Source organism: Mobula birostris, chromosome X (assembly GCF_030028105.1).
Source record: "Mobula birostris isolate sMobBir1 chromosome X, sMobBir1.hap1, whole genome shotgun sequence".
Classification (NCBI taxonomy): domain Eukaryota; kingdom Metazoa; phylum Chordata; class Chondrichthyes; order Myliobatiformes; family Myliobatidae; genus Mobula; species Mobula birostris.
In genome coordinates, this window is record NC_092402.1 from 57,596,775 (window position 1) to 57,618,728 (window position 21,954).

The 21,954-nt window shown below is 42.1% G+C and overlaps 1 protein-coding gene across 4 annotated transcripts in view; it reads left to right on the forward strand.

Moving 5' to 3' along the window:
• Positions 1–21,954, forward strand: part of LOC140191457 (cytoplasmic dynein 1 intermediate chain 2-like) — an 89,481-nt gene that overhangs the window by 19,688 nt on the left and 47,839 nt on the right. For 3 of the 4 annotated variants that reach the window (XM_072248888.1, XM_072248891.1, XM_072248889.1), the window contains 2 exons: positions 11,138–11,255; positions 17,604–17,694. In XM_072248888.1, coding sequence (XP_072104989.1) covers positions 11,138–11,255; positions 17,604–17,694 — 209 coding nt within the window. The remainder of the gene's footprint in view (positions 1–11,137; positions 11,256–17,603; positions 17,695–21,954) is intronic. The other variant, XM_072248890.1, reaches the window with a different exon arrangement.

Below are 21,954 nucleotides of genomic sequence, written 5' to 3' on the forward strand. Positions count from 1 at the left end.
GGTTGGAGGAACAACGCCTTATATTCCGTCTGGGTAGCCTCCAACCTGATGGCATGAACATTGACTTCTCTAACTTCCACTCATGCCCCACCTCCCCCTCGTACCCCATCCGTTATTTATTTATATACACACATTTTTTCCCTCTCTCTCTCCTTTTTCTCCCTCAGTCCCTCTGACTATACCCCTTGCCCATCCTCTGCGTTTTTCCCCCCTCCCCCTTTTCCTTCTCCCTGGGCCTCCTGTCCCATGATCCTCTCATATCCCTTTTGCCAATCACCTGTCCAGCTCTTGGCTCCATCCCTCCCCCTCCTGTCTTCTCCTATCATTTTGGATCTCCCCCTCCCCCTCCCACTTTCAAATCTCTTACTAGCTCTTCCTTCAGTTAGTCCTGATGAAGGGTCTCGGCCCAAAATGTCGACTGTACCTCTTCCTAGAGATGCTGCCTGGCCTGCTGAGTTCACCAGCAACTTTGATGACAATACTCCCAGTGTGGTGTAACTAGGGTTTTATAGATCTGCATCATTACCTCGCGGCTCTTAAACTCAGTCTCCTGACTAATGAAGGTCAATACACCATATGCACTCTTAACCACCCCATCAACTTGCACTGCAACTTTGGGGATCTATAGATATGGACCCCAAGATCCCTCTGTTTTTCCACACTGCTAAGAATCCTGTCATTAACCCTGTATTCTGCCTTCAAATTTGACCTTCCAAAGTGAACCACTTCATACTTTTCTGGGTTGAACTCGATCTGCCAATTCTCAGCCTAGCTCTGCATCCTGTCTATATTTCATTGTAACCTATGGGCTGGAAACATATTAACCCACCCTTCCACTACCTCATCCAAGACATTCATAAAAGCGACGAAGTGCAGAGGTCCCAGAACAGACTGCTGCAGAACACCACTAGTCTCTGACCTCCAGGCAGAATATGTTCCATCTACTACCACCCTCTGCCTTCTGTGAGGGAGCCAATTCCAAATCTATGCTGCTAAGGTTCCATGGATCCGATGCCTCATGAATTTCTGGATGAGCCTTCCATGGTTACATTATTAAATTGGAATCATTTTGTGTTCTGAAATCCTTTTTAACTGTCAGAATACCTGCTTCCTAGTCTGAATGCTTCATATTGTAATACATAAGCTATTCTTGTCCACCTAATTATTGCAACTATGTAGGACAGAAAGGGGTACCTTGACCCCTTTGTCTCAGTGTCAGATAATGAAATGGTGATGGCAGCAGTTTCAGTAGTTACTTCCAAAGGGTATTCCGTAGATACTCAAAGGGGAAGGTTTACAAATCAGTAAGGAAGTGGAATTAATTAGATAAGCATTTCATAGAAGTGGCACAGATAATGAGCCCAATAACTTGCTGCAGTGGAATGTGATTCTATGATATAGCAATTATTTTCTTGTACTTTTTTCTAGGTTAGCAGATTCTGTCTTGTTTGCTTGACAAGATATTATGGAGGATATATAAAACTGAAGTGCAGCTGTTATTTTATAGAGATGACAACTGGAAAAAAGCAGCAAATACTGAAAAAATGAATCTTGGCAGAATCTTTCAAAACACAAATACCAATTGAAGCCTTAAACCTGCAAAAGTTGGACTCAGTGCAATTGCTGTCACATTTTTATATTTTAATATGACTATTTGATGAAAAGCTCTCAGAATCAAGTTTGAGATACATGTATGTCATGAAATGTGTTTTCCAGCAGCAGTCCAATGCAATATATTAAAAGTACTATAGATTGTAATAAGAATACATATAAAATATAAATACTGCAAAAAGAGAGCAAAATAGCGAGGCATTGTTCATGTGTTCATGGACCGTTCAGAAATATACTGTTGGAGGGGAAGAAGCTGTTTCTAAAATATTGAGTGTGTGGCTTCAGGCTCCTGTACCTTTTGCCTTGTGGTAGTAATAAGAGGAAGGAATGCCCTGGATGATGAAGGTCCTTAATGATGGATACCACCTTCTTGAGGCATCACCCTTTGAAGATTTCCTTGATGCTAGGGCGCTAGTGCCCATGATGGAACTGGCTGAGTTTACAACCCTCTATAGCATTTTCCAGTCCTGTGCATTGGTGCCTCTGTACCAGAGGGTAATTAAATCAATCAGAATGCTCCCTACGGTGTATCTGTGGAAGTTTGCTAGAGTCTTTAGTGACATATTAAATCTCCTCAACCTCTTAATGAAGTATAGCCACTGGCTTACCTTCGTAATTGAATCAACATATTTGGCCCAGGGTAGATCTTCAAAGATTTTGACATTCAATAACTTGAAGCTACTCATCATTTACACTGTTGGCCCCTCGATAAGAAATTCTGTGAATTGTCCCGATTTCCCCTTCCTGAAATCCACAATCAATTACTTGGTCTACTGTAGTTGAGTGCAAGGTTGTTGTTGCTACACAACTCTCCTGTATGCCTTAGAGTCATAAAAAAGTACAGTACAATAACATGCTATTCGGCCCATCTAGTCCATACTGAACCATTTAAACTGCCTAGTCCCATCAACCTGCAGCCAGACCACAGCCCTCCATACCCCTCCTATCCATGTACCTATGCAAAGTTCTCTTTAACACCTGCACTACTTGTTCCGCGCTCTTACGACTCTCTGAATGAAGAAGTTCCCTCCCCATGTTCTCCTTAAACTTCTCACATTTCACCCTTAACCCATGACTTCTAGTTGTAGCCCCACCCAACCTTAGTGGAAAAAGCCTGCTTGTATTTAGCCTGCCCATACCCCCCATAATTTTGTATACCTCTGGCAAATCTCTGCTCAATCTTCCATGTTCCAAGGAATAAAGCCCTAAGTTATTCAATCTTTCCTTATAACTCAGGTCTTCCAGTCCCAGCAACGTCCTTGTGAATTTTTGATGTCAATTTTAATGAATCTCAGATGGTGATGCCTTCTCTCACCATCGGAGATTCTGCCAAGAGTGGTGTCATTGGTGAATTTTTAGATGGCATCTGAGCTGCGCCTAGTGACATAGTCACGACTGTAGAGGGAGTAGGGCAGTCATTAAGCATGCATCCTTGGTGTATTCCTGTGTTGATTGTCAGTGAGGAGGAGAATATTTCCGATCCACACTGACTGTGGTCACCTGATGAGGAAGTCAGCGATCCAGTTGCAGAGGGAGGTACAGAGGCCCAGGATTTGGTGCTTGTTGATTAGAACTGAGGATATCATTGTGCTGAACACTGAGCTGTGATCAATAAATAGCAGCCTGATGTAGGTATTGTTATTGTCCAGGTGATCCAAGGCCAACTAGAGACCCAGTGAGGTTGCACCCCTAGTAGACCTGTGGTGGTGATAGGCAAATTGCAGTGGGTCCAGGTCCTTGCTTAGGCTGGAGTTAATTCTAGCCATGATCAATGTCTCAAAGCACTTCATCACAGTAGATATGAGTGCTACCAGGCTGTAGTCATTGAGGAAGCTCACCTTGCTCTTCTTGGGAACTGGTATGATTAATGCCCTTTTGAAGGAGGTGGGAATCTCTGACTGCAGCAGAGAGGGGTTGAAGATGTCCTTGAACACACCTGGCAGTTGGTTGTCACAGTGTTTCAGAGCCTTGCCAGGTAGACCATCGGGGCTCGACGCTTTGCAAGGGTTCACCCTCTTGAAAGATGTTCAAACATTGGCCTCTGCAATAGATGCTGTGGGGATTCACACAGGTATAGTTTTATTCACCCTTTCAAAGGATATATAAAAGGTATTCAGCTCATTGGGGAATGAAACATCACAGCTTTTATTAAGTTGTAACTTCCCTTTTAGAATTGAGCTTTTGAACCACCTGTACGACCTGGCATTTTTGTGTTATGAACTGAAGTCTCAAAGGTGCAGGACGGTTACAGGCCGAATTGAGGCAGCAGGTCTTGGGTCTGAGAGCAAGGAATGACCTGCTGTTTGGTTAATTTAAGTGCCAGGCCAGATTGAAAAGGGCAGGGTGTCAGCTCTGGAGGAGAGAGACGGGCCAGTGTCTAGTCATTGCTCGCAAGGTTTACTTGTCTCTGCACTGAACTGAGACTGTGGCCTGCAACTAACAGGCTCCTGGACCAGCTGTGACTGGCTTCATGGTTGTGGATTCACTTTCAGTTTTGAATGTTATTTGCTTACTTTTATTGTTAGCATGATTTGTTTTTCTCCGACGGTCTTTTTTAATGGGTTTTATTGGATTTCTTTGTTTTGTGGGTGTCTGTAAAGAGATGAATCCAAGATTGTATATAGCATACATATTTTGTTAATAAATGTATTTTGAACTTTGGATTTTTGAATTTTGCCTTGAAGGAAGTAATGGAATGTAAACCCTGCTGTAGCTGATGTGCATCTGATTCCATCTCTAACTTCACTTGGAATTGCTTAAGATAGCCTTCTTTAGATTGTACCTGGATTTCTTGTAGAGCTCTGGATGACCAGATCTACCTCTCAGCAGACTGAGAATCTCCTGGTTCATTCACAACTTCTGGTTTGTATATGTCCAGTATTTTATAGTCATAGAGCACTACAGCACAGAAACAGGCCCTTCAACCCATCTAATGTGTGTCGAACCATTAATCTGCCTAGTGCCTTCAACCTCCATCCGGACCATAGCCCTTCATACACCTAGCACCCATATACCTATCCAATTTTATCTTAAATGTTGAAATCAAACCCGTATCCACCACTTGCACTGGCAGCTTGTTCCACACTCCCACCACCCTCTTAAGTTCCCTTCAGACATTTCACCTTTCAGCCTTAACCCATGACCTCTAGTTCTAGTCTCACCAAACCTTAATGGAAAAAGCCTGTTTGCATTTACCCTATCTATACCCCTCATAATTTTGTGTATCTCTATCAAATTTCCACTCAATCTTCTATGTTCTAGGGAATAAAGTCCTAACTCAGGTCCTCAAGTCCCGGCAATATCCTTGTAAATTTTCTCTGTACTCTTTCAATCTTATTGACAACTTTCCTGTAGGTAGGTGACCAAAACTGCACACAATACTCCAAATTAGGCCTTACCAATGTCTTATACAGTTTCAACTCTTGTATTCAATACATTGATTTATGAAGGCCAATGTGCTGCAAGTTTTCTTTACATTCCTTTCTACCTGTGTCACTAGTTTCAAGGAGTTATGGATTTGTATTCCCTGATCTCTCTGTCTGCCGCACTTCTCAGTGCCCTCCCACTCACTCTGTAAGCCCTGCTCTGTTTGGTCCCCTCAAAGGGCAACACCTCACACTTCTCTGCATTAAGTTCTATCTGCCATTTTTCCTGCTGGTCCAGATCCCACTGTAAGCTTTGACTGTCTTCCTTGCTGTCTACTACCCCCCAATTTAGTATCATCCACAAATTTTCTGATCCAGTTTACCACGTTATCATCCAGTTCATTGATATAGATGACAAACAACAACAGACCCAGCACTGATCTCTCTGGCACTCCACTAGTCACAGACCTCCAGTCAGAGAGGCAATCTTCTACTACCACTCTCTGGCTTCTCCTGCAAAGCCAATGTCCAATCCAATATCCTACCTCATCTCGAATGCCTAGCAACTCAACCTTTTTGACCAACCTCCCAGGCAGGACCTTGTCAAAGTCCTTGCTGAAGTCCATGTAGACAACATCCACTGCCTTGCCTTCATCAACTGTCCTGGTAGCTTTCTCGAAAAGCTCTGTAAGATTGGTTTGGCATGACCTACCACACACAAAACCATGTTGACTATCCCTAAGCAGTCCCTGACTATGAAAATATTTATATACTGCATCTAGATCCTTAGAGTACCTTCCAATAACTTTCCCACTATTGATGTCAGTCTCACCAGCCTATAATTTCCCGGCTTATTCTTAGAGTCTTTCTTAAACATAGAAACATAGAAACATAGAAAATAGGTGCAGGAGTAGGCTATTCGGCCCTTCGAGCCGGCATCGCCATTTATTATGATCATGGCTGATCATCCAACTCAGGACCCTGTACCTGCCTTCTCTCCATACCCCCTGATCCCTTTAGCCACAAGGGCCATATCTAACTCCCTCTTAAATATAGCCAATGAACTGGCCTCAACTGTTTCCTGTGGCAGAGAATTCCACAGATTCACCACTCTCTGTGTGAAGAAGTTTTTCCTAATCTCGGTCCTAAAAGGCTTCCCCTTTATCCTCAAACTGTGACCCCTTGTTCTGGACTTCCCCAACATCGGGAGCAATCTTCCTGCATCTAGCCTGTCCAATCCCTTTAGGATCTTATACGTTTCAATCAGATCCCCCCTCAATCTTCTAAATTCCAACGAGTACAAGCCCAGTTCATCCAGTCTTTCTTCATATGAAAGTCCTGCCATCCCAGGAATCAATCTGGTGAACCTTCTTTGTACTCCCTCTATGGCAAGGATGTCTTTCCTCAGATTCGGGGACCAAAACTGCACACAATACTCCAGGTGTGTTCTCACCAAGGCCTTGTACAACTGCAGTAGTACCTCCCTGCTCCTGTACTCGAATCCTCTCGCTATAAATGTCAGCATACCATTCGTCTTTTTCACCGCCTGCTGTACCTGCATGCCCACTTTCAATGACTGGTGTATAATGACACCCAGGTCTCGTTGCACCTCCCCTTTTCCTAATCGTCCACCATTCAGATAATAATCTGTTTTCCTATTTTTGCCACCAAAGTGGATAACTTCACATTTATCCACATTAAATTGCATCTACCATGAATTTGCCCACTCACCCAACCTATCCAAGTCACTCTGCATCCTCTTAGCATCCTCCTCACAGCTAACACTGCCACCCAGCTTCGTGTCATCCACAAACTTGGAGATGCTGCATTTAGTTCCCTCATCCAAGTCATTAATATATATTGTAAACAACTGGGGTCCCAGTACTGAGCCTTGCGGTACCCCACTAGTCACCGCCTGCCATTCTGAAAAGGTCCCGTTTATTCCCACTCTTTGCTTCCTGTCTGCTAACCAATTCTCCATCCACATCAATACCTTACCCCCAGTACCCTGTACTTTAAGTTTGCACAGTAATCTCCTGTGTGGGACCTTGTCAAAAGCCTTTTGAAAATCCAAATATACCACATCCACTGATTCTCCCCTATCCACTCTACTAGTTACATTCTCGAAAAATTCTATGAGATTCGTCAGACATGATTTTCCTTTCACAAATCCATGCTGACTTTGTCCGATCATTTCACCACTTTCCAAATGTGCTGTTATCACATCTTTGATAACTGACTCCAGCAATTTCCCCACCACCGACGTTAGGCTAACCGGTCTATAATTCCCCGGTTTCTCTCTCCCTCCTTTTTTAAAAAGTGGGGTTACATTAGCCACCCTCCAATCCTCAGGAACTAGTCCAGAATCTAACGAGTTTTGAAAAATTATCACTAATGCATCCACTATTTCTTGGGCTACTTCCTTAAGCACTCTAGGATGCAGACCATCTGGCCCTGGGGATTTATCTGCCTTCAATCCCTTCAATTTACCTAACACCACTTCCCTACTAACATGTATTTCGCTCAGTTCCTCCATCTCACTGGACCCTCTGTCCCCTACTATTTCTGGAAGATTATTTATGTCCTCCTTAGTGAAGACAGAACCAAAGTAATTATTCAATTGGTCTGCCATGTCCTTGCTCCCCATAATCAATTCACCTGTTTCTGTCTGTAGGGGACCTACATTTGTCTTTACCAGTCTTTTCCTTTTTAGCAAAACAACATTAGCTATCCTCCAATTCTCTGGTACTTCACCTGGGAAGTTTTAAATATCTCTGCTAAGGCCCCTACAATTTCTGTACTAGCCTCCCAAGGGTCCAAGGGAACACCTTGTCAGGCCTGGGGATTTATCCACTCTAATTTGCCTCAAGACAGCAAATACCTCCTCCTCTGCGATCTGTATAGGGTCCATGACCGTGCTGCTGCTTTGCCTCACATCTATAGACTCCGTGTCTGTCTCCTGAGTAAATACAGATGCAAAAAAATCAATTTAAGACCTCCCCCATCTCTTTTGGCTCCATGCATAGATTACCAGTCTGATCTTCCAGAGGACCAATTTTGTACCTTTTGCTCTTAATATAGCTGTAGAAGCCCTTAGGATTCTCCTTCATCTTGTTTGCTAGAGAAATCTCATGCCTTCTTTCAGCTCTCTTGATTTCTTTCTGAAGTGTTCTTTTGCATTTCTTATGCTCCTCAAGTATCTTATTTGTTCCTGTCTATCTATACCTGCTATGTACCTGCTTCTTTTTCTTAATTAGGGCCTCAATATCTCTTGTAAACCAAGGTTCCCTAAACCTGCTATCTTTGCCTTTTATTCTAACAGGAACATACAAACCCTGTACTCCATAATTTCACTTTTGTAGGCCTCCCACCTACCAGTTGCACCTTTGTCAGAAAACAATTTGTCCCAATTCATACTTGCCAGATCCTTTCTGATACCATCAGAATTGTCCTTTCTCCAATTTAGAATCTTAACCTGAGGACCAGATCTATCCTTTCCATAATTATCTTGAAACTAATGGCATTATGATCACTAGATGCAAATTGTCCCCTACACAAAAACTTCTGTCACCTGCCCTATCTCGTTCCCCAAAAGGAGATTTAGTATTGCATTTTCTCTAGTTAAGACTTCAATGTATTGATTAAGGAAACTTTCCTGAACACATTTGACAAACTCTTTACCATCCAGTATGAGAGTCCCAATCAATATGTGGAAAGTTTAAATTATCTATTATCACAACCTTATGTTCCTTCCAACAGTCTGCATTCTCTCTATAAATTTTCTCCTCTAAGTCCTGCAGACTGCTGGGTGGTCTATAATGTAATCACATTAACATGGTCATACCTTTCTTATTCCTCAGTTCCCATAAAACCTCACTAGTTGAGCTCTCCTGTCTGTCCTGATTGAGTACAGCCGTTATATTTTCCCTAACTAGTAACACCACCCCTCCTCCTTTAATCCCTCCTGCTCTACCACATCTAAAACAATGGACCCTCAGAATATTGAGCTTCCAGTCCTGTCCCTCCTGCAACCAAGTTTCTCTAATGGCTACAATGTCATAATTCCACATGCTGATCCATGCCCTAAGCTCATCCGCCTTTCCTACAATACTTCTTACATTGAAGTATACACAGCTCAGAACATTAGTCCCACAATGCTCAACCTTTCGGTTCCTGAGTTTGTATGTCAACTTAACAACAGCTTTCTCCATAACCACTCCATTCTTTGTTCTGGCGCTCTACTTCCCATCTCCCTACAATTCTAGCTTAACCCCCCCCCCCACCCCCGCTGTGCAGCACTAGCAAACCTTCCCACTAGGATATTAGTTCCCCTCCAGCTCAGGTGCAAACTGCTCCTTCTGTACAGGTCCCACCTTCCCTGGAAGAGAGCCTAATGATCCAAAAATCTAATGTCCTCTCTCCTGCACCATCTCCTTAGTCACATGTTAAACTGTTTAATCTTCTTATTTGAGGCCTCACTAGCACATGACATGTGTAGCAGTTCTGAGATCAATACCCTGGAGGTTCTGTCCTTTAACTTAGCTCCTAAATCCCTGAACTTACTTTGCAGGATCTCATCACCCCCTCCTACCCATGCCATTAGTACCGACAACCTCTGGCTGCTTATCATCCCACTTAAAAGTGCTGTGGACTTGATCCGAGATGACTCTGACCCTGGCACCTGGGAGACGACATACTGTCAGGAATCTTGTTCTCGTACATAGAACCTCCTTTCTGTTTCCCTAACCAATGAATTTCCTATCATGACAGCTTACCTGTTCTCCTTCCCCACCCCTTTCCTACTGAGCTTCAGAGCCCAACTCAATGCCAGAGACCTGGCTGCTGTAGCTTTCCTCTACTAGGTCATCCCTCAACTGTATCCAAAGTGGTATACCTGTTGTATATTTTCTCAAAGGCACACACTCATTCACATAGGTCTGAATAAAGTCTGTGACAACTGTGGCATATTCATTCAGATCTGAAGATGAATCCCTGACTAACATCCAGTGTACCAATTCAAGGCAGTCCTGTAAGTGCTCCTCTATCTCCCTTGACCATACCTTTGTGGTCCTCACCACTGGTGCTGCAGTTCTTAGTCTCTGTCTGGAGTAGAAGTAGAATAAGAGCTCAGTTAGCTAGTTTGTTAAATTTAGGAGCAACACTACAATGGGGAGAACGATACAAAAGATGTAGCCAAAGATTTGGCAAATAATTGAAATCAGCAGAGCAAGTGATCATACAAACAACTAATGAAATTGAATGCTAATACTGAATTGAATGAGAAGCACAAATATGCAGTGAAAAGAATAATTATGGATCGGGGAATGGAGGCGGGGTGGGAAGGAGGAGGGGGGCTTCAGCCCGCCTTCCAAAAGAAAAAGATAAAAGTTACTTACCTAAATATGTTCCTTCAATTCAATAAGAATAACTAACTCCAAAATGAAAAACGATTTTGAATGACGTTTCCATTCTTTAAGGAAGGATAGTACACACCTCTACACCCATCATCTGTGTGAATTTCTTTAATGGCATAGCATGCAATAAATTGGGTCGAAATAAGTGTGGAAATCCATTATATGGAGTCAGGAATATATGGTGTCCCCATACACCTGTTGTTTGACAGGTGCATCTGCTGCTGGTTCCTTTCCAAAGCACACGTTATTCCTGCGTCTATGTCTTAGAACTCCTTCCCTGGCTATGTTCTGTGAGAGTATGTGCACTAGAAGGAGTTCTGCACCATCTCAGTGATTAGGGATGGGAACTGTTGCATCAGTTTAATCTGGTGAATAAATTTAAGTCAATCAAGGTCTGCGTTATGAAATGTGATTTGCAAGGTATAAACTCCCCTCAACTTTAAAGGGAGATAGAAGAGTGATAATAAACATAGGGAGAAACAGAAGCATGTGAAACACGTTGGTTAATAATTAGGTGCTGTCTTCCCAGATGATGGGGAGGACAACGAATTTGGAAATATTAAATGGTATATATGAAGTCCAAAATGTTTTGGTATTGGATCAGGCTGGCATGAATTTAAATGTTTTACAAGAGCATCTTGTTTTAAGATAATTTTTGATAGTGTGATGTTTCTTTGATATACTGTAAAAGCCTTGCACAGATGTTGTGAGAGCCTCATCCAGTGAATCTTAACAAAATTCTTTCAGGGTGATTTCAAGAAAGAGACCTCTTCTGCTTCACAGGTTGAGTTGGACCTGGAGAGAAAACGTAAAGAGACTGAAGCACTACTTCAAAGTATTGGCATAACTACAGAGCCCTCCATGGGTGAGTCAATGAAATGCCCAAAACTGGGTCATACGTTATTTATTGTTGCAAATAGTTTAGAACAAGTGATTTTTCAAGTGAATGTTGCTATTGTATATTGTTGTTTTAATCAACCAAATTAACCTTTTTTTTCTTCCATTTCAGTTCTTTCTGTTCTTTAAATTGACCTCTTGAATATGAATTACACAATTCACAGACTCCATAGTAAAACATAATTAGGGTGTTTGTGAATTGTGTACAGATCACATGTGCAAATGACAGAAAAGTGTCTTAATTTTGAGTTCCAATCAATACTTTTTCTGTTGCATTTTGTTAATTTGGAGACTATCAAAAATGGTCTTAACAATCTTAACTAAATATAGAAAATACTGGAAACACTCAGCAGGTCAGGGAGAATCTGTGGAAAGAGAAAGAGGTAGCATTTCAGTTTGAATACTCTTCTAAGGATTTTCATAAATTTCTGTTTTTAGTTCAGATTCCTAGCATCTATAGTTTCTTCCATTTGCAATTGCTCTTTTAAAGTATGACTTAAAAGCTTAGAGATGGTCAGAACCGTAGACAAACCAACTTCAGCTGAAATCTTTCAACACAATGCCTGCCTCAAGTTTTTCTTCAGTCTTTCAGTTAAAAGTTAGATGCTGCTTAAACATTTTTCATTCTTATCAAATGTTAAAATGTATCTTAACCCAATAGCATTCTCTAGCTATGGAACACAGTTTTGTGCCTTTTGGTCTTCTGTGCTATTGTCTTGTGTCATATAACATTAAATCAGCCAGCAATTTGTTAGATTTTTACAGACAGCGTACTTGTACTATACAGGATAGTGTTATCATACTTATGTCGAATATTTAAGATACGATAAATAGATGTAAGTCCTTTTTTGTATGTCTTAATTTAGGCCTTGTCTGCCACGCCAGCTAAATTTGAAAGATCACGTAGTGCTAAAAGAAGTTTTCATTATGTTCTGGCCAGTAAAGTTAATCAACTGGGATAATATCTGCCCTACCATAGAATGTGAATTAAAAGAGATGCCCCCCTCAAAAAAAATTCAGCTCCATTGAGTCTGTACTCTATTTCAATTAGATCGTTGCTAATCTGTACCTTAACTCTTGTCTTCCTTCCATATTCTTTCATACACCTGCTCACAAAATATCAATGAATACCATTGTAATAGTGAGGGCAAATTCAGGGAAAGCTGTTTGGGAGTATGGACTTCTCTGCTTTTCTCCTAGCTCATAGCCCCAATTCAGCAGTTCTGGTGTGCAAAGTTGTTAAACCACCAATCAAAACAGTAAGAACACAATTCCATACTACACCCATCCATGTCTGAGAGGTCTTTTATTAATTTGCAAGTGAGTAAAATGCTTCCTCCCTTTGTACTCTCTTATTTACTCAGTTTGACTAGCATTTAACATTCAAAATCTATTGGAGAGTGTTCTCTAGACATCAAGTTACAAGGAGTCGGTCGGTGACCTGTGGTGTGCCTCAGGGATCTGTTCTTGGACTCCTACTCTTCGTAATTTTTATAAATGACCTGGATGAGGAAGTGGAGGGATGGGTTAGTAAATTTGCTGATGACACAAAGTTTGCGGGTGTTGTGGATAGTGTGGCGGGCTGTCAGAAATTACAGTGGGACATCAATAGGATGCAAAACTGGGCTGAGAAGTGGCAGATGGAGTTCAACCCAGATAAGTGTGAGGTGGTTCATTTTGGTAGGTCAAATATGATGGCAGAATATAGTATTAATGGTAAGACTCTTGGTAGTGTGGAGGATCAGAGGGATCTTGGGGTCCGAGTCCATAGGACACTCAAAGCTGCTGCGCAGGTTGACTCTGTGGTTAAGAAGGCATATGGAGCATCAGGAGCTGAGAAATAATGTTGCAGCTATATAGGACCCCAGTCAGACCCCACTTGGAGTACTGTGCTCATTTCTGGTTGCCTCACTACAGGAAGGATGTGAAAACCACAGAAAGGGTGCAGAGAAGATTTACAAGGATGTTGCCTGGATTGGGGAGCATGTCTTATGAGAATAGGTTGAGTGAACTCAGCCTTTCCTCCTTGGAGCGACGGAGGATGAGGTAACCTGATAGAGGTGTATAAGATGATGAGAGGCATTGATCGTGTGGATAGTCAGAGGCTTTTTCCCAGGGCTGAAATGGCTAGCATGAGAGGGCACAGGTTTAACGTGCTTGGAAGTAGGTACAGAGGAGATATCAGGGGTAAGTTTTTTTACGCAGAGAGAGGTGAGTGCGTGGAATGGGCTGCCGGCGACGGTGGTGAAGGCGGATACAATAGGACCTTTTAAGAGACTCCTGGATAGGTACATGGAGCTTAGAAAAATAGAAGGCTATGGGTAACCCCAGGTAATTTCTAAGGTAAGGACATGTTTGGCACAGCTTTGTGGGCTGAAGGGCCTGTATTATGCTGTAGGTCTTCTATGTTTCTATGTCTGTGCAGAAGAGTAATCACCAAACTCTCGCAGCTGAGCTATTTCTCATTGGCAAGAACATATCTAAATCTTCCATCTTAGAAATGTTACAGATGAAGGGAAAACAGTGCTTGAAAAATTTATAAAGGACCTTTTGTGGATGTAACTCTTACGGAACTGAAAGGGAAACTAGTATACTTGGACATTTAAAGGTATTTAATAAAGGTACAAACAAAAGGTTGTTAATAAAATCCAGGTCCACAAGGTCATGGGGGTTGTGGAGAGTGAGGGGAAGTAAGATCTTGGTATAGATTGATTAAAAGGAGCATAGGAATAAAGAAATTATTTTAAAGTTGGCAGATTATTAAAAATAGGGTCCCCTCAGCTAGTAACAGAATTAGTGATCTAATGTTGGAAATATTCTGATGATATAAAACTAGGAGCAAAAATAACCTATGCAAAGAGATTGCAAACCAAGATATAGTAAACTGGTTAAGTGATCGGTCAAGGTAATGGTAGGTGTGGAGCAAATATGAGGTTATGCACTTTGGCTAATGTAATGCATTTTGCTAAGCAGTGATGCCAAGGTACCAAGTGGAACGCTCGCAATCAGCTTCTGAGGAAAAAGAAACATTTTTTTTGGAGAAAAGCAGCTTATGGCTGAGCCTTGCAAGCATCTCAGATAGGTCTTTCACCTTATCAGCTGAACTTGCCAGAACATAGCAGTAACACCCTGAACTACAACAGTGGCCATGCTGGTACTGCAGCTGTCACACAAAGATCATAGACATGTTTAGTTGGTAGAGATTGTTGCCAACTAGTGCTAGCCCACATTACTCCACCTGTCATCTGCTAATTTCCGACATCTTTTCCAGGGTGGAAAATTACATGAGCAAGACCAGTCTCCCCATTCACAGTGACTTGGCAAAGTTACTGCAAAACGTGTTTAAAATCACACTGCCTCTTCTGGAAAATAGCAGACATCATCTGTGCTGTGGAAAGAAGAGAGGGGTATATACAACGCAGAAGCAAAGACCTCAGCACTGACCTCCTATGCATTGATCTTCCACTGAAGACAGTGGATAGTCTTAAACAGAATCTATGCAGGCCATGGACAATGTAGTCACCTGCTTTGCAGTGGCAGATGGAAGTGCGACTGTAGCCAAGAGTCCCTAGATTAGCAACACACATAAAAGTTGCTGATGAATGCAGCAGGCCAGGCAGCATCTCAATGTATCTCAACAAACTTCGTTAGTCCTGACGAAGGGTCTCGGCCCGAAAAATCGACTGTACCTCTTCCTAGACATACTGCCTGGCCTGCTGCGTTCACCAGCAACTTTTATGTGTGTTGCTTGAAATTCCAGCATCTGCAGATTTCCTCGTGTTTGAGTCCCTAGATTAGATTTAGTCTTGTTCTTTTGGTGCGCTAAACTGCTGCATAGAGCGCTAATGTGCACAGAGATCCCTCTGCAAAATATCATAACATTAACCAAAAATCCATTAATAAACAGCAACACTATGGTGGTTTACATCCAGAATTATCTACTAAAACAGGACCTCTGTAGACCCTAAATGGAGCTGAATAAAAGATTGCAACTTTTTCATTTATTGCCACGCTGATACTGGAAAAGGTGTTAAACCTCATAAGAGCTTGCCAATGGTAGTCACAAAACAGCTGCATAAAAGACTGCTATGAAAGTGAGGGAAAAGGCAGAAGAGATGGAAATTATCTGTTTGTGTGTACGTCACTACCACTGCCAATGCAATACGCTGCCCTGAGTGAGTTCAGTGTTGCAATTAGCCTCATGCCTCTGTGGGGTATGAGGATGATCATTGAGGTAGAGTTAGCTGTATATGCTTAATGTAAAGAGTCAGAAGTCAATGATGGAGTAACCTGTGATGAGGTTTCCAGTATCCTGAGCATGCTAAACTGAGGCTGGCAAGTGTGTGTAAGGCATAGATTCATAATGAAGACCCTTTAATTCATGTCTCATTGATGATCTCAGAGTGATATGTTTCTTGTTTTTGTTTTGTGAACATTTAACAAAGATTGTAGGTTGTACCCAAAAGAAAAGGGAGGAAACCTGCAGCAGGTGACTTTAGGTGCATGACTGACACCAGGAAGATGCCAGGCTAAGCTGAACTGCCTAGGCCAGTTTCCCAAGGATGCATTTGCACCTAGAAATAATCACCAGTGTGATTTACTATGGGTTTAAGTCACTTTTATGGACTATTGTATCTAATTTCTAGGTGTTCATTACTTCACTGGGCATTGATTGGATTGATAAGGTGACCAAGTGTGAGGCTTTTCACATCATGCAAAAAGATATATATTTTAGTCAAATGATTAGAGATAGAAATACTTTTTAAACAATGAGTAAATAGTAACCATTAGTGTACAAAGGGATTCTGATTTTCAGAACGTGAACATTTGGGTACAGTGAGCAAGTAAGACAGTGTTGGCCTTTTATTGTAAAGTACTGAAATAGGATGATGGGACTCTATGGAGCTTTAGTGAAATCTCAGTTGGAGTATTGTCTGCTTGCTTTCAGTCAATAGATTCACTTGCTGAATTTTCTGGAGGTGAGATTCAGTACAAAGAAAAGCAGCCCAAGAGTAGGTCATGTTGTCCTGCCCCCAAGCCCTTCAATAAGATCATGGCTGCTCTGATTGTTGAACTTGACTCTACTCCTGCCTGATCACCACAACCCTTCATTTTCCTGTAATCCAATAAACAATCTATTTCAGCTTTGAACATGGTGATTCAGCTTCCACACCTCTTTGAGGTAGAGTTTTCCCAAAGATTCGCAACCTTCTGTCCAAAGAAATTTCTCCTCAACTTGGTATTAAATCGGTAACCCTAAGAAAATGACCCTGAGTTCTAGATCACTAGAAACAAAGTTCCTCTTGACAACTATTATAATTTCTCATTCTTTGAAACTCCAGAGTGTTTAGCTCCAGTTTACTGTCTCTTTCTTCCTAAAATAACTGCTTCATCACAAACTATTGAACCTTCCCTGCATTGCTTGCCAGTCTGCTACAGTTTAATGCTTTCTGTCTTTGTCCTTTCTTGAACAGTGGCATTACATTTGAATTTTCTCTTTCTGCTAGGACCTTTCCAGAAAGAAGGAAGTTTTGAAAGATCACAACTAAAACTGTTCTCTGAGAGATTAACTTTGGCCTATATGTGACTGTGTCGGAGAGAAAATGTAGGTTGGAAAGGAACTTCCAAAACAGGGAATGTGGTCCAGAAATCCAGTGGAGAGGCAGTGAGTGATGTTTGGGGACACTTTTGAAAGGGACTAACAATTATTTTGGTAAAATTTATGCTCAGGTAGTTCTATAAATATTTTAAGCTTTCTTCCCCAAACAATGTTACCTTTTACCTTTTGGTGTCTCTGACATTTCCCAGATAGGCAGCTTTACACAGACCTTGCTTCAGTTCTGGAGTAATTTGAGGATAAATCAAAGTAATCAAAGAGGACAAATAATTATAGTAGGATATATTATAATTGCAAACTATCATTTCAATAAAACTAATCCCATGATTATCTGTCAGGTGGGCTAAATAACTTTCTCAGACCCGATAGTTGACCCCTACAGTTTATATATACAGGCAATATACTTTGGCCTTCACCTCTTTAACTAAATTGTTTTGTGCAAGTTTATCATGCATTACACTATTGAGGCTGTCTTGAGCTTACTAATACAAATGTAGATTCTTCTTTGAACAGTCTTTTAATAAATGTTATTTTCTTCCTTCTCTGTGTGCTTTTTGTTTTCATTCCGTTTTCTGTTTACTTTCTCCATAATGTTTTTACCTAACAATTCACATTTTATTTAATTTAATTAATAAACATCGTTAATAGTGCAGCCGCTGCGGACAGTAACTGGAGACACCTGTTTGTTCAATTATTTAGTCCATTCTCCTATTTCCCCATCGAACAAATCGCTGGGAACGCCAAGTGAGTCTGAGAGCCAGGAATCTGTGGAGGGCACAGTTGGATCCCGGTAAGGCAATTCTAAATTTTAGTCATTTTTGATTTTGTAGTTTGTCTTCCTTTCAATTTCAGTTTCAAGTCCTCATTCCACATACATTTCCAAACCACAATTGTACCCTTGGCCAAGAACTAACAATGAGATGAGACCATAATGTTTCATCCTTCAGGGAAAATGCAATTGCACTTAAAAATGAAGCACCTAACCAGTTGTTATCAAGTATTTCATTTGCTCATTGCCAGAGGCACAGGTAAAAGTAAAGGCATCCGTTAGTCTTGCGAGACCATGGATCTGCGCCTGGAAAGTCTTCACTCTTCAGGGCGTAGACCTGGGCAAGGTTGTATGGAAGACCGACAGTTGCCCATGCTGCAAGTCTCCCCTCTCAACGACACTGATGTTGTCCAAGGGAAGGGCATTAGGACCCATACAGCTTGGCACCAGTGTCGCCACAGAGCACTGTGTGATTAAGTACCTTGCTCAAGGACACAACATACCGCCTCGGCTGGGGCTCGAACTCACAACCTTCAGATCGCTAGTCCAATGCCTTAACCACTTGGCCAGAGGCATAAGAAACTATATTAAGTGGGCTATTGAATCAAAATTTGGAAATTGTTAGAATAATTTGGATCAGCAAATACCTGTTCCTTGCTGAGAAAATCATCTAGTCAAATGTAATGTGAACTATGTGGAGGGGAGCCATAAAGAATGTGTTTTGTGATTTGACTCATTGGAGCTTTTCAGATCTCGGGACAGGTCTTTCTGGATTTCACACTCATACTGTCTTGAGCCAATTGTGAAGAGCTCATTTTATAAACCTCTTCTGACCTGGATTAGAACTAGGCCGCAGGTGACAAAGTGCAGAGGTCCCAATTTAATAGCTCAGATAACACACATAAAAGTTGCTGGTGAACGCAGCAGGTCAGGCAGCATCTCTAGGAAGAGGTACAGTCGACATTTCGGGCCGAGACCCTTTGTCAGGACTAACAGAAGGAAGAGTTAGTAAGAGATTTGAAAGTGAGAGGGAGAGGGGGAGATCCAAAATGATAGGAGAAGACAGGAGGGGGAGGGATGGAGCCAAGAGCTGGACAGGTGATTGGCAAAAGGGATATGAGAGGATCATAGGACAGGAGGCCTAGGGAGAAAGAAAAGGGGGAAGGGGGAAAAACCCAGAGGATGGGCAAGGAGTATAGTGAGAGGGACAGAGGGAGAAAAAGGAGAGTGAGAGAAAGAATGTGTGTATATAAATAAATAACGGATGGGGTACGAGAGGGAGGTGGGGCATTAGGGGAAGTTTGAGAAGTCAATGTTCATGCCATCAGGTTGGAGGCTACCCAGACAGAATATAAGGTGTTGTTCCTCCAACTTGAGTGTGGCTTCATCTCTACAGTAGAGGAGGCCATGGATATCAGAATGGGAATGGGACGTAGAATTAAAATGTGTGGCCACCAGGAGATCCTGCTTTCTCTGGCGCACAGAGCATAGGTGTTCAGCGAAACGGTCTCCCAGTCTGCGTCGGGTCTCGCCAATATATAGAATGCCGCATCGGGAGCACCGGACGCATTATATCACCCCAGCCAACTCACAGGTGAAGTGTCGCCTCACCTGGAAGGACTGTTTGGGGCCCTGAATGGTGGTAAGGGAGGAAGTGTAAGGGCATGTGTAGCATTTGTTCCGCTTACAAGGATAAGTGCCGGGAGGGAGATCGATGGGGAGGGATGGGGGGGACGAATGGACAAGTGAGTCGCGTAGGGAGTGATCCCTGTGGAAAGCGGGGGGGGGAGGGAAAGATGTGCTTAGTGGTGGGATCCCGTTGGAGGTGGCGGAAGTTATGGAGAATTATATGTTGGACCCGGAGGCTGGTGGGGTGGTAGGTGAGGACAAGGGGAACCCTATTCCTAGTAGGGTGGCAGGAGGATGGAGTGAGAGCAGATGTGCGTGAAATGGGGGAGATGCGTTTGAGAGCAGAGTTGATGGTAGAGAAAGGGAAGCCCCTTTCTTTAAAAAAGGAGGACATCTCCTTCATCCTGGAATGAAAAGCCTCATCCTGAGAGCAGATGTGGCGGAGACAGAGGAATTGCGAGAAGGGGATGGCATTTTTGCAAGAGACAGGGTGAGAAGAGGAATAGTCCAGATAGCTGTGAGAGTCAGTAGGCTTATAGTAGACATCAATAGATAAGCTGTCTCCAGAGACAGAAAGATCTAGAAAAGGGAGGGAGGTGTCGGAAATGGACCAGGTAAACTTGAGGGCAGGGTGAAGGTTGGAAGCAAAGTTAATAAAGTCAACGAGCTCAGCATACGTGCAGGAAGCAGCGCCAATGCAGTCATCGATGTAGCGAAGGAAAAGTGGGGGACAGATACCAGAATAGGTTTGGAACATAGATTGTTCCGCAAAGCCAACAAAAAGGCAGATATAGCTGAGACCCATACGGGTGCCCATAGCTACACCTTTAGTTTGCAGGAAGTGGGAGGAGCCAAAGGAGAAATTATTAAGAGTAAGGGCTAATTCCACTAGACGAAGCAGAGTGGTGGTAGAGGGGAACTGGTTAGGTCTGGAATCCAAAAAGAAGCAGAGAGCTTTGAGACCTTCCTGATGGGAGATGAAAGTAAACTTTGACAGCCATTAAAGCTGCCTTCTATCAAAACTGCCAAGGATTTGAATATATTTTAAATTGTCTCTGATATTTGGGCATTTAAAAAAACTATTAAGATTGAAGTAAATAATTGAAAATGTTTTTAAAGCAAAATAAAATTAAGCTAAAACAGAATAAATTAGACCTTTCTTCTTTGCCTCGTCATCCACAGTCCTGAAATTTCCATTGAAATCAATCAGGCAGATCCTTCACCATCTGATCCAAGTGAAAATTCCCCAGTATAATCCACGGTAATTGTAGCAAATCTAAAACACACCACTGGATTCTATCCTTGAATCTGTCTGTTTTTGACTCCTGTTTGAATGGCTGAACAGCAGTTTCCCATTGGAATCACCAAGCAAAGCCAACACAAATTGATCCATTCTATTTGATTTAATGACTAGTATACAGTACTAGTATACAGTACATTCTTCTTTGATCTGCATTCTGCACATACCAGACCTAGAAATTCTAGACCTATAGATAAGGAAGCAAAAGAAAAAGCCAGTCATCAGCTAATACAATTCACTCATGTGATGGCTGAAAACACTGGGTGCAACAAAGGCTGTGGGTCCTGACACATTGCTGGGGAATTATTACACCAAGAGAGTCTAACCAGATTCCTTTGACATTGCCATCACTGAACCTCCTCATCAAAGACATCTGGAGTTCACCATTGACTAGAAATCAACTGGTTAACTACATAAAAACTGTAGCTACAAGACTGGGTTACCTTGTAGTGAGTGACTTGCCTCCCAAAACCCCAACACATTTCCATTTCTAACACTAATAGTTCAGTATACATGATGCCAAGAAGCTTCACATCTTCGAGGACAAAGTAATACTCCCTATACATTCATTTAATCATCCACCAGTGTACACTGGAGGCAATGTGTAACTTCTACAAATAGCACTACAATTTAATGCCCAGGCTAACTCCAACAGCACCTCCCAGCCTGCAGATTCCTCTTCCAAGTTGCACACCATCCTGAGACGGAAATATGTCACTGATCCTTCATTGTCACTAGGTCTAAAATATGAGAATGATATGGTCCAGCATTCTTTGAAAATCAGTCATTCATCATTTTGGGGGTTGTCAGTTGCCCTCATAGAAAAGGTTGTTGTGAGTCTGTCTGTTCTGAATTTCTGCCATTTTGCGTTCCCCTAACGTATAGGGGTTTCTTTTTGGTGTTTTTACCCTAATTTTTCATTTTGTTCTGCAAATCAATTTTTGTCTTCACTTAGAAACTAATTCTAATCCCCACCCCAGGTGAACCAGCTGCCGATATTATTGAAAGTTTGTGAAGGCCTTTTGAAGATCACAAACATTCAAAAATACTGAAGCTTGTTGAAAAGAATTCATCTATTTGCTTTCACATTTTAAAAACAACCAAGGCATTTGAGCTAACTTAAATAGAATCCTTTCTGCCAGTAAATAGTGTTTCCATTTCATTTTACTGGGTCTTCTGTGCTCAGTGGGCAGACTTCCTAGCCTGAGGAAGTTCACATTGTCCTGTTAGATTCCATAAGAGTACACTGGTGCAGCACAAGAGTAGTCTGGGTAGCAGGGCAGAAGATGCTGCTGTCAATGGAGACCCCGGTTGTTGCTGGAAACAGGGACTTGCATGGGGAAGTGTAGATA